This window comes from Pollicipes pollicipes, unplaced genomic scaffold, assembly GCF_011947565.3.
Source record: "Pollicipes pollicipes isolate AB1234 unplaced genomic scaffold, Ppol_2.1 Scaffold_4219;HRSCAF=4965_pilon_pilon_pilon, whole genome shotgun sequence".
NCBI lineage: Eukaryota > Metazoa > Arthropoda > Thecostraca > Pollicipedomorpha > Pollicipedidae > Pollicipes > Pollicipes pollicipes.
Window position 1 is genome coordinate 13,880,041 of NW_023596448.1, and position 12,857 is coordinate 13,892,897.

The window sequence follows — 12,857 nt, forward strand, 5'->3', positions numbered from 1 at the left end:
ATTGGCGGCACGAAACAAGGCGTGTGCTTGTTTTTTATCGGGTATCTGGAGACTGTCGCGAACCAAATCGTGTGCACACCTCTCGACGGCCATCCGTCCGTCAGCGACCCAAACGAACCGCTTACCAACCATCTACACGTCAGGATTCTGCGCAGATGGAAGAGTGCTGACAGAAACTTTTCGAAGCCCTCCGTGTGAAAAATGCCGTCAGACCGTTTAATGCCATCAGTCTCACACCTCTTGGTGCCTTTAACCGCGTTCCATCTATTGAGCGCCATTCAACCATATTAACGCCAGATGGCGGAATCAACGTCAAATTGGCATAAAGTTTGGAACCCTTCGTCCAGCACCTGCAGCGACAGTGATGGGACAGCCATGTCTGGGGTGGGTGCGGGGGCTTTCGCCTTCTTTTTCGTCAATCCCTCACCTTTCTACCTACCTGATATGGTGAGCGCCCAAAATTTGTGCTTCCAACATTTTCTTTTCTGATACCTTTCTGCCAGCATACAAGTCAGGGACAGTAAACAGGTCAGTGTCATTAGAGTCCTTTAGTCACTAACATCCAAAACGCCCCACGTCGATGTGGCGGCCCGAAGACTAAAGTGCAGGATCTGAGCTCACTTTGTGGCGGCTCTCTTTGACTGACCGAGAGGCTAGAGCTGGGCATTGCGGAGGATCCTATTTGAGCTTAACACACATTTGCATACACCGTCGTCGCGTGGTTACGTAATTACTTCCTTTCTCGAGAAGCGACAGCCCGTTGAGGAGGGTTCGAACTCACTGTCAGTTTGCCCAAGCCACCGCGCACGTCACTCCGGGCGGAGAGCCTGGGCTGGCATGCCAGCCTCGACGTACACCGTGTGGACGACAGGAATGACCGGGAAACAGCATGGTTTTATTTCCAGCGATGTGTAGTCCAGTGCGGCCCCTTGCTATGTGTGCTTTTTCATATATCAACCATTGCGTAAAGGTTATGCGGCATCCTCACGCAAATCCTGTTATTTTGCAGAGTGAAGGTGCTACTGGGCGACTTGAACATTGCCACCACCACAGAAGAAAGCACCCAGTACCCGCCCAGAGTGTACAATGTGGAAAAAGCCTTAAAACATCCGGAATATAAACGGGTTTTCAGAGGAAACGGCCAAGGATTGTTCAATGACATTGCCCTCGTCAAGCTTACGGAGCGCATCTCGATATCCCGTAAGTCCTCACTGAATAGCCCACTATTTGCACGCAAGAAACAGCCAAGGGGATCCTTAAGCTATAACGCCTGCTCCAGGGTGGGTGGGGGCGCTGGCATTGCGTGGCCCATTGTTTCATTCAAGTAATCCTAGTTAGCACATTTCAGCCACAAATTGGACGACCCAGCGCACACAGAAACTTATCTCCCTGAACAAGTAATCTCAAACCCTGGTTGCGAACATCACTTCCACATTTCAGTGGGGCTGCTGATTTAAAAGACAGTTCGACAACTTTTGCCAATTGCAGTCAATACTGGTATTACGACCTTCAACTTATGACAGATTCGTGTATGACAGGTAACAAGCTTTTCTTGAGCAGCATACCTTGTTATGCAAACCTTTCGGTGGTCCGGCAATGGCATTCATTTGTAAACGTTTTTGCTCACCTCTCCACCCTTTTACTCCACATAAGCATTATTGCCCTTCATGCCATCTGTTAGCCCTCGGTGTCGAGGCCTTCCTGCCCCCTTTCCCCCCCTGCATTTTTCTCTCCGCCACACTGCATTTTGTGGATGGCCTATTGCGCTCTCATCCTAGGATCACGACATTAGCGGCGTCAACACATGTGTTCGATAGAAGTGTGCAGTAGCTTACCAAAAATCGGTGATGGGAGTTCGCCCTTTACCATGGTAACGTTGCTACTTCTTACCGCTAATATTCTTGGAGTTGCCAACGTGTTTTTCAGCTTGCGGCCACGCATGGTAAGTTTATTCAAGCCTAGGTGCCGCGCCCCGATCTCCTTTTTTGATGTCCTTTATTTCATGCTGGTAAATCAAGTATAGTACCGTCGGGGGTTTGAAGCAAACAAAGAGGCGTCGACTCATCTGTTTTTCAGCAAGTTACTATTTCTACACTAGCATACCTGTGATCTTTGAACATTTATTTTGCGTTGCGCAGGAATATTACTTAGGAATTTTCGATGCACGTACATGGCCTAGTCGCATTCAGCGCCGTGTGTGTCAGGCATGTCCTCTGTCTGGTTCTGACTAGCTTGGGTATGTTAATTTCAGAAATTTTGTACATTGATATATATATATATATATCGCATTCAGCGCCGTGTGTGTCAGGCATATATATATATATATATATATATATATATATATATATATATATATATATATATATATATATCTGCATATATTATATCAAATTTCCGCCATATTCATAAACGCTCCGTTTAGACATTTTCTTAGTCGTCGCTGGTCTCTGTCTATGCTGACCCTGATTTGAGTCACGCCTGCTGATAGTAGGACCGATGGCTGCGGTCTGCATCATCGAGCATCGATAGCTTTTTGCAATCGATCTCTCCGCCTACAGCCGTGATGAAGCCGCTGTGCATCTCCGATTCCTCCCGCCCCGCCTCCGACCTGGACGGCCAGCAGGTCTACGTCGCCGGCTGGGGCGCGACCGAGTTCGGTGAGCGATGGCCCACTGCAGCCGGGCATGGAGGTGCCGGCAGATGCCGTGGTTAAGGGCGGAACAGAGCACGGGGTCCTGGTTTGATAACCAGCCGGAGGAAGGTGCTCAGAGTGGATCTCGAGCGCCACCTGATCTGAGGTTCGATTTTCCGCCTGGCGCAGGTGCACGGTGTAATCTCTAGGCGAGGAAAGACCGCTGTTCTGATTCGAACATTTCATGTAGCCCGTCTCTGTGATGTCTTCGTCCAGCGGTTCGGCTCAGCTTGATCAGAGAGAGAGACGTGTAGCGACGCGGCGATCCGTATTGGACCAAGTCCAGTGGCGTGCTGTTCCTGCTATCCCAGCCAGGCACGACAAAACTTTAGCTCGGGTGAACTTCCACTCATAAGTAAGCTCGCATATACGCACCTATCACGCGTCCCCTACGGTCCGCCGCGGGACGGCGGTCAGCGCCCGCGGCGGTAGGTCGCAGTCCACCGCGCGGCCGAGGTCGCGCCGCGACACGGCAGGATCGGCATGCTGTGCCGCCGGGCCGGCTGGGCGTGCTCACGAAAGGCTCCGACAGCCGACTGGCAACACTGTCATCCCAATGCTGCTGAAGGTGGCGATAGATGATTAAAAGGCGCTCAGCTTGTGGAAAGCCAAGTCTTTGGGTAGAGCATGCGTAAAAGCTTTGCAGATTTTGGGACTCGAAAAGCTTGGCGGTAAAACCTTGGCAAAAAACGACTACTTATCGCTGCCACAGATTTAATAATGTATTCACCATGCTGAATGCGGTGGCCCAGCAGACGTTGCCAGCGCAGGCTCGGAAACCTGCCGCCGTCCGTGTAGCAGATCATTGCAGTTTTGCTCGCGGGTCATTTTTCAGCCTTTTTCCTTGTGCAATGCTTGGGGCATGAGCTTTTCGGAAGATGGTGCACAAGTATTGATGCTAAATCTTCTGCTCACAGCACATTTTTCGTTTGAATGGCTTTTGCGAGTAAAAAACTTCTTGGAACGGCTTACGACTGCACATAAGGGGGTTTTGCCCGAAACCGTCTTCACAATGCACACGAATGTTACCAACGGGTCAAAACTTACGCAGCCACGTCGCATGCATTGCAGTTGGGCCCACCGTGGCCCAGATGCAGTGGGCCCGTATCAACGTCACGCGCCACGCTCAGTGCCAGGAGGCGTACTCCCGCCAGAACACGGCCGTGGACAACACGCAAATCTGCGCCAACGGCGAGAACGACCTCGGCGTAGTCGACACCTGCAGGGTGGGTGCAAAAACAGGCCAGGATGCCTTTTGTTTGAGGGCTGCACGTGCCAACATACTATGACAAACCGAGGGCCTAGCTAGGCTCCATATGGTTTTATGCCTCAAGAAGGGCATGGCTGTGAACCCCAGCAAATCATCTTTGACATTGTCATCTCAGTTTAAAGCCCCATACAAATGTGAAACACTCCATTAAAACATTTTATGATACTTCGCTGGCTCGCATGTACCACTTGACAGCTTCTGGTATTCTGAAATGCCAACAAACGTGCGCTAATTCTGCTGTGCTCTCGTGCTTCGGCTGTGACATGATACCCCGGTCACCGGTCGGCGAACTCGGTCCGTCTGACGTCTGACACTCTGGCGTCGGCAGGGCGACAGTGGGGGTCCTCTGATAGAGCGTCGGAACCACAGGAACCAGGAAACCTCGTACGTCGCGGGCGTCGTCTCCTTCGGCTTCGGCTGCGGCAACGCCAACTTACCGGGTATCTACACCCATGTGGAGAGCTTTCTCGACTGGATCGGCTGCACGGTGGCGAAGAACTGACCACCTGACGATAGGGTGGCGGGGGGGGGGGGGCGGCAGGAGCACTGCTGCAATAAAGCGTGATGCTGCGCTGGAACGTCCCTGTTCAGTGCAGAGGCATCCTCGTGCGGCGATGTAGCGTGCTTTTATTAATGCTTAAGAGTCCCTATGCGATGCCGAAGTGTCACTGTGTGTAATATTTAGGAGTCCTTGTGTGATGCGATGAGCACCTGTGCATTCGGCGTCTTTGCGTTTCTCGAGCGCCCTGTGTTTTCTAAGTGTCTTTGTGTTGCTGAATCATGCCCGTGTTTCTGAAGTGTGCCTGCATTGCTGAAGCGTGCCTGTGTTTCTGAAGCGTCCCTTTATTTCTGAAGCGTTCGACCGACGGACGCTAGGAACTCTGACCCGGCGGGGTGGTCGGCTGGACGATGTTGAAGTGTGCGGCTTGAGTAGAATGTGATGTGACCAGGATGGAGGCTGTAACTTGGCCTCTTTTGAGAACGCCACCGAGTGCTCCAGAGGCTGTGGGCTGCTGTCACCTAACACAGAATTTCTTTGCTTTGCTTGGTATTGTAGGACTAGTCGGCAGCATCGATGCTTCCCTCTGGGGGTTTGGGCGCGCTGCTTTTTTATCTGGCTTGATCTGCAATCGCCTTACGCTGCCTTATCTGACAAATACACGCTTTATTTCAAGATGCCTAAGATTTTCAACCATTTCCCGAATTGCTCCCAGATGACGAAGTGCGATGATGTCTTTAACCGGGCATTTAGATGCATGAATTCGGAGTGCAGGATGCATCGTTCGGCACTGGAATCATGCACAAGTTAGCAATCACGTGGTGCTTTGCACATTATGCTACTATCTTCATCTTGTTCACTTGCTGACGGGGCCGCCCATATATTACGTTACGTGTGCAATGAGGCGACGGGGAAGGGAGGGGGGGGGGGGCTAACTTATGCCTTAAAGGGGCATTGGTCGTTTGATACTACCCTCAGGTCAGCTGACAAATCACATTTGTACCTTTTTTTACTTTCACAAGCTTTAAAACCGGATAACGCCGGCTTCGTCTCAAGACAAGTAAGGCCCCGTGTTTGTTTCACACTCTTCGCTCCATTTTCACACAGCGCACAAACAGTGCACGTACTAATCCCGTTGCAACGCTATATAGTGTAGATATAGTATGTAAATATATATATATATATATATATATATATATATATATATACAGTTAAAGGACAGTATACAGCGAATCGTCGTGCCATGGATCTGTTGGATCCTTAACATCGTCAAGGATCATCGTTGACATCGTCTATGAGAGAAAACGCAGCTTACGCTCAAAAGGATGGCAAAGACAACATACCAGTAGCTCCTCGCATCCTGTTAATGTCATCAAAGTGGATTTAGAAGCTTGTCACGTGTCGCATCGAGTGCTGTCGCGTTTTCAGGCCAGATGGTTCTTCTTGCTGCCCTGTAATTATCTATTCCCCAGGTGAGTACACATCTTATTTTGGAGACAAAAGCGCTGACAAGATCACGTGGTGCTTTTGGTGATGTTTTCCCATACATGCGAGTTTCGCATATGTTTCGTATTGCATGAGGGTTTCGTGCGCTGACAGCGTACCCATCGCGATACTTTGTGAGCTACCAAGGTACACATCCCGATGCCGTGGACGCTGTGCGAAAATGTAGAAGACATGGTGAGGAAGAAAAGACAAAAAAGATTTGTGTCGTGTTACACTGTGACGCTTATGGTGAACTACTACCCTCAGGTGGGCTGAGAAATCATGTTAGTATTTTTTTCATTTACAAGTTTTGAAACCGGATAACGTCGGCTCGCTCTCATGACAAGCAAGGCGTTTGTTTCACACCCTTGGCTCAATTTTCACACAGCGCACAAACAACAGTGTCCTTACGAATCCCGTTGCAACGCTATATAGTATAGCTATAGTATGTAGATATATATATATATATATATATATATATATATACGTATAGATAACATGAAGCGAATCGTCGTGCCATGGATCTGTTGGATCTTTGTTCATGATTTGTGCGATAGCACCTCAATGCTGACATTGTCTGTGAGAGAAAACGCAGCTCACACTCAAAAGTATGGCGAAAGCAACATACCAGTATCTCCCTGCATCCTATCGATGTCATCAAAGTCGTTTTAGAGGCATAATATGTGTTGCATCGAGTGCTGCCGCTCTTTCAGGCCGGATGGTTCGTCTTGCTGCCCTATGATTGCCTGTTCCCCAGGTGAGTGCATATTTGATTTTGGATGCAAAAGCGCTGACAAGACTATGTGATGTTTCTCGATACATGCGACATAACTTATTATGGAAGACATATTTACTATTCTAAGATCACACTTTGTTTCTCACCTTGCTTAAATGAATGTGGTTCAAAAAACACGATCTCAAAGATCATGAAATTCCAGCCAAGTGGCTGGCTAAATAACCACTGGCATTCAGCACGATTCAGGGGATATCACGTGTTTGGCACATGCTCGTTCTGCATGGGGAACTAAGTGTTGCGTGCGCCGATAGCGTACCCATCGCGATACTTCTTGAGATACTAAGGTACACATTCCGATGCCATAGACGCTGTGCAAGAATGTAGAAGACATGGGGAGGTAAGAAGAAAATAATGAGATGTGTCGTGTAACACTGTGACGCTTAGGGTTTAACGGCTCCATACATGCGAAAGTCGTCCCAATGTGCAGATGACATTTCCACAGTTAAACTTGGCTGCGAAACCGTTCTGTCAGAGTATGTATGGACTATTTGTGAGAAAATCCCAAATTGTTGAAAGTTTAAAGAAGTAAGGGTTCGCGGGTCACAGAGACATATGTACAATGACAGAAGCAGAGGTCGTGGTCCCTTGCCGCGCCCTGACAAGTGCGGCCGACCATGGTGACCTGTGATGGCCATGGATGGGGTATGCGAGTCCCGACTCAGTGTTCTTACCATGGAGTAAGATCGGTGGCGTCAGTCAACACACAGACCCGTCACACAAACAGACATGAAGTTGTTGAATAAGCGTGCTCTGACCAGAGAGTGACTTGCATGTATGCAATAGCATCAAGTGATCGTTTCAGTGATCTGCTCTACCGCTAGGTCCGGATATTTGTGTTGCAGTGCAGTTACGGCATGCACAATTTAAACATTTGTTTTGCCCAAACACAAACGTGCTTCCAGAATGTGTCCAGTCGTTAGGTTCCAAAATGTCAAAAATACTGACAAACAAATATCAATGCCAGCACATTATGACACTGAGAGTTACCGCTGGTCCAGATGCTTGTCGCCGCCGTTGTGGCCATGGCTACCGCCGCCCTCGACCGTAGCTATGGTGCCCTCACCTACGCTCAAAAGGCGTGCAAGATCCTGAAGCAGGACGGTGTGTTCCGTAAAGACCAGTCCCTACGAGTCGCAAAAAGCAATCCTTTTGTAACGCTCACGTCCAGAGCATTATCTGTAATAGAAATAAAATCCCGGAAAACGTTTTTTGTGTTATCTGTTGCCAGCAACAATAAGTGCACAGGGTGATGTTAGAAGTTTGTTCTTATCATCAAATTATTTTTTATAAATCTATTCCGTATGGTTTGCATCGGTGACTTCTGGTTCAGAGTACCTGCCAAGCATAGCTTGTTGCGTGTACCCTGAACCCACCACCCAAGTCGTGCCGTCCAGTTCAACGATTGCCGATTGTCCAGTGGCAATCGCACGGTGTTCGAGGGCGTTGACGTGCGCTTCGGCACGACGGCTGGCTCGATAGCCGGCGCCGAGGCTGTCTCGATTTTGCCGTTGGAGGCAGCCACATGGAGGCGCAGCGGCTCATCATGTCCCTCGCCAATCCCACGTCGCGGCCAGGCACGGCGTGCCGACCACGCCGGTACATCCATGAAGGTGTCCTTCGGCTGTGGCGGAAGTCTGCTGGCTGGTTGGACGGTCTGTTTTTTATTCCTTTTTAATTTAACTTTAATTTAATTTTAAGCCCTGACTTTGGCACATGCAGGGACGGACTGACGATCACGCTGTCTTCTCACCACTCGTTATCAGTTGCTTTGCCCAGGCCGATTGACTGGTTAGTCATATGACGTTCGTGCATGCTTAGCCTCCTTTTCCGTTAAGTTAATCGTTTGCTTTTGTTCCCTCCCTTTGCTTTTTCTTTGGGGGGGGGGGGGGGCGTGGCGGTGAAACGGTCTTGCCGAGTCCCGTCCGGAGCGCTTGCACGCATTTCATCATCCGCGCGCTGTCCTCCTCCATTGCTTATCGCTCGTCCGGCCCAGCTGACTAGGTGATTTTTCATGGTATCGGTGAGTGTGTAATTTTTGTCTGTTAATATTCTTGTTTGACTCGGTACTGTCTAGCTCCGCTCAGCGCGTACGCACGGATTTTTTAACGAGAGCGTGTAATTCCAGTTTCCTACTTTTCTCTTCGTGTTGCTTGGCCTGGCTCGATTGACTGACTGGTCAGTGCACGGTGTCCATGCTCGCCTGGCAAGGGCCTCTCCCGTCCTGGAGGGATCTGCTACAGACGCCGGAGGCCCGGCACGAGAGAGTACGGTGTCGATTTTTCCGAATCAACCAACCTCCCTCCGACCGCCTGAAGCGAGCGGTCGGAGCGAGATTGCCCGCCATGGGTGCCGAGACATCGCGGCGAGGTGTACCGAACCCGCTATGTCTCGAGAGACCGTGCGTGATAGCGCGAGACCAGAGGAGGGCACTCGCAAGGCGCCGATCGGGGCAGCGTTTGGAAGACGACACAGACGCCATCTACCGGCGGATATCGGACATCCCGGGCAGAGGGCAGCACCCAACGGCGCGCATGGCGGCACTGGCACCTGCGACCCGCCAGCAGAGGACAGTACCTTACGGTGCGGACGGACGAGGGGTCTAGCGCCCGCGACCCGCCGGCAGAGGATAGCACTTTACGGTTACGACGGACGAGCGATCCCAGCGCCACGACCCGTCAGCAAGCTGCGAGGTGGCGCTACACGCCGAACATGGGGGGATTGAACTCGCTTAAACCACGTGCGGACGTGAGACCACGGACGCGCGCGGGTCGAGGCCATTTACATTGATACGAATCCATTCGTCGCGATCATGCTTTCTGTTGCACTGTTTTTTCTCTTGTTTTTGTTTTGCTTACTCTTTCTTTGGTTTGTTTCTTATTTTTTGGCCTGGCATCCAAGGGAGTGTCCGATTGGTCGTCGGTGTCGGCCCAGCAGCCCTCCCTGCACCTAGCCCGTCGTATCGCCAGCAGACCCGGGCATGACCGCGGCGCTATGTACACCGCATGCGTGCGCGGTTGACGGGTGACTGTTGTTGGCCCGCTGGCGGTGCGATTAAGTACGTAACGGTCCAGTTAATATGAGGGACTCGCGCTCAAATCCAGGGTAGGCTCTGACTTATCAATGGCCGTCCAGTCAGTGGGTCAATTGCTCGGACTTGCGACGACGAAGGGCAAGCACTGGCATTTTCCGCAAACGCGCCCGAGCAGTACGGCTCAGACACGGGCAGGATTGAAAAGTCAGACAGCCGCGGTCCTGCCCTCACACGGAGCGATGCTTGTAGATAGTGCGACCCAGGAGCGCGGCTTCGCTCCTTTTTACGGACCACGCGACGTCCGGCTCGTTTCGTTGTCTCTCACTTGACCTCAGACATGACGGCATAAAGACGCATCGGTCACGGTATCACCAAGGACCAGTTGGGACTGCCCAGGATGCACCATTATGCACGCTTGTCACTGAGTCCATCTGTTGGTGTACAATGCCTCGGGAGAGAACAGTACACAAGCTATTCTTTCCCAACGTATTGCGCGCCAGGTCTTATAAGCTCTTGACGGCGGGACAAATAGAGAGCTTGATGTTGGGAAAAAGAGAGCTTTCCAACGCGCGCTCATAGCAAGGGCGACAAGACACAGGGTCGTAGGACTGGCCAGTCAGTTAGTCTCCAGATCATCCCGGCAGTGGATACCGCAAGGTTCAAACGTAGGTCACGTCAAGCGCTCGCTGTCTGTCAAGGGGATTCGCCTTCCCATCGGGAGCGCTGTCTACCTGCAGGCCTCTGAGAAACGCGCCGTGGGGTGGAGCCTTACAAAGTTCACTTGAGCAGGCAGAAGGCGAGGGCGCAGAAGCGTCGGAGGCCACGTCACCGTGCGGTACGAGGCGCTGCCTATAGCGCGCCACGGCAGCGGAAAGCTGCGGGAGGTGGGCGTGGCCGAAGGAGTGATGGGCCGCCCACCGCGGACGAAACGCGAGGGAGCGTCGGCCGAATAGCGTGCTTTCGCCCTGGAGGTTAGGCGAAGGAACGAGTCGTCGTCCAGCTTCGGACACCTGATGCCGGCCGCGTAAACGCGCTGGCGCCAGACTGATAAATGAGCCTGATATGCTTTAGATAGTGTATGCACGTCGTTTCACCGGGTGTCTGAAATGCGTTAAATGGACTCAACTTAGTTCAACGAGGACTCACACAGACATATTATCATGTCAACGTACTGGGACAGGGGGGGGGGGGGCGAGGGTGTCTGTGTGCGAGCCAAGAACGATTGGATTGACGCGGACGCCAACAGATGTGTATGTTTGGAGTGAGTGTGTTTAGGTCAACAGGCGCCATTTAACGTCCAGCATTAAAGCCGAAGAGACGCTTCCAGGGACATGGAAAGCCTCCCACTGGTGTATTTTGTCTGCCGGGCCCAATCCTTTCCGAGTCCATCCGAGACTGACCTAAGCTGTGATGATCGTTGTCACTCTCATATTCAGGACGTAATACGCACCATGATGGGTTTTGTTTCGGCAAAACACGGACGAGAATAACGGGTATTAGAACACTCCAAATCTGTCAATGGATGCCACCATTTCGTATTTCATTGGCTCCATAGGTAAGGTAGAACTTCCGAGAAAAATCATTTCGAAACGTGGGACCTAAGAGTCCGGTGAAATATAACGTAAACCTCCTTACATACTAATTGTTTTAAGTCATTCCATAATCTTATGCGCACAAACCCCACTGATACAAAACTCACCATTTCACATCAGGCGTGCCGATGCCCACCTCCGTTCTGATTTTCGTTCTCGTTGTTGTTTCCTTGTTGAGCCAGCTTTGCTCGTTTGCATGATTACACAAATTGTACTCGACCTTTTGACACCACTTGGCCCAGACCACACCACTAAGCTCCCTGACCTTACCACTGGTATGAACAGTAGCTTCATGTCTTACCACCTTTAGAGCTTTTACACGATCTTCGACCTGTTGTGTTGTGATATTGTATGAGGTATATGTCCAGGCGGATGATATTATTGTGAGATCACAGAGGCCGATTTACCTTCTTTATGTCATGGCTATTGTAGGCGCATGATACTGAAAATCGCATCATCATCGAGCCAGGTTCAAAAGTCACCGCTTGTGCATCAATTTCGTGCAGAAATTTGGCTGCTGGGTGATCGTCATTTTCGGGTGCGTTTGTCGGCCCAATAAGCTGCAGGCTTGAACAAGGATACAGGTTAAACTAAACACCACCTTAACAATTACATGCCCAGTGCTGTGGAACTATGGAACTGTGAAAACTGTGAAAAACTGTGGAAGAGGCAGGTTAATGACAAAATATCAGGAGCACCAGAATTACCCCACAAAAATGCCCTGATTTCTTCAAAACACCCAAACTGTTAATGGAAATTGGCATCCCCATTCAGTATCAACATCTAAGCACTGCATGATAAATAAAACAAAAATGTTAAATGAACAGTGGTAGACATACTTTTACTGAGACCAAAATGAATGTGAAATATTCTGAGCATGAAGACCCATGATGAGGCAATAATATGTTGGCAATAGAGTACAGCATTGTTACATGCCTGACAACCCAAAATTGACTTTCAGTCATCACACCATCAAATCCATATCCATCCAGGGGCCATTTAAAGATCAACAGTTAGGACATGCTGCATTTCAGGTGTCACAAATCCAACCAATGCAGCTAATCTTAGTACCTGCAGTCTTCTGACTGCAAATTTTGTGGATACTCCAAACAGGGATGCAGAGATGCTGGTTCAGAAGTGGCATCATCGTGGGCTCTGCTCACTGTGCAGCTTGCGATTCCTGGCAAATGGCATGACTAACTTGATAAAAAGACATTATAGGACATCATACACCTTGGACACAGCACCACTGTTATAGGAAAATACAGGTTAGGTACATATCATACCATGAAATACAAAGATTGTGCAATGAAAGTGGTAGTGCATATCACAAAACAGCCTGATTTTTCATGGATGCTGTCACTTCCTGACACAATATCAATACCTAACCAGTTGTTATAGGATGATCTAATATTTATCTGGCAAAAAATGGAGAAGCTGGTGGTAGCTGTAACTGAGGGCAGTATCTGATAACTATGAATAAAGATGATTC

At 50.0% G+C, this 12,857-nt stretch overlaps 1 protein-coding gene across 2 annotated transcripts in view; it reads left to right on the forward strand.

Moving 5' to 3' along the window:
• LOC119095857 (venom protease) overlaps positions 1–5,121 on the forward strand; it is a 65,971-nt gene extending 60,850 nt beyond the window's left edge. For both annotated transcript variants that reach the window (XM_037218710.1, XM_037218711.1), the window contains exons 4-7: positions 1,010–1,200; positions 2,559–2,657; positions 3,764–3,918; positions 4,291–5,121. In XM_037218710.1, coding sequence (XP_037074605.1) covers positions 1,010–1,200; positions 2,559–2,657; positions 3,764–3,918; positions 4,291–4,464 — 619 coding nt within the window. In that variant the 3' untranslated portion in view covers positions 4,465–5,121. The remainder of the gene's footprint in view (positions 1–1,009; positions 1,201–2,558; positions 2,658–3,763; positions 3,919–4,290) is intronic.
• The last annotated feature ends 7,736 nt before the right edge of the window (positions 5,122–12,857 follow it).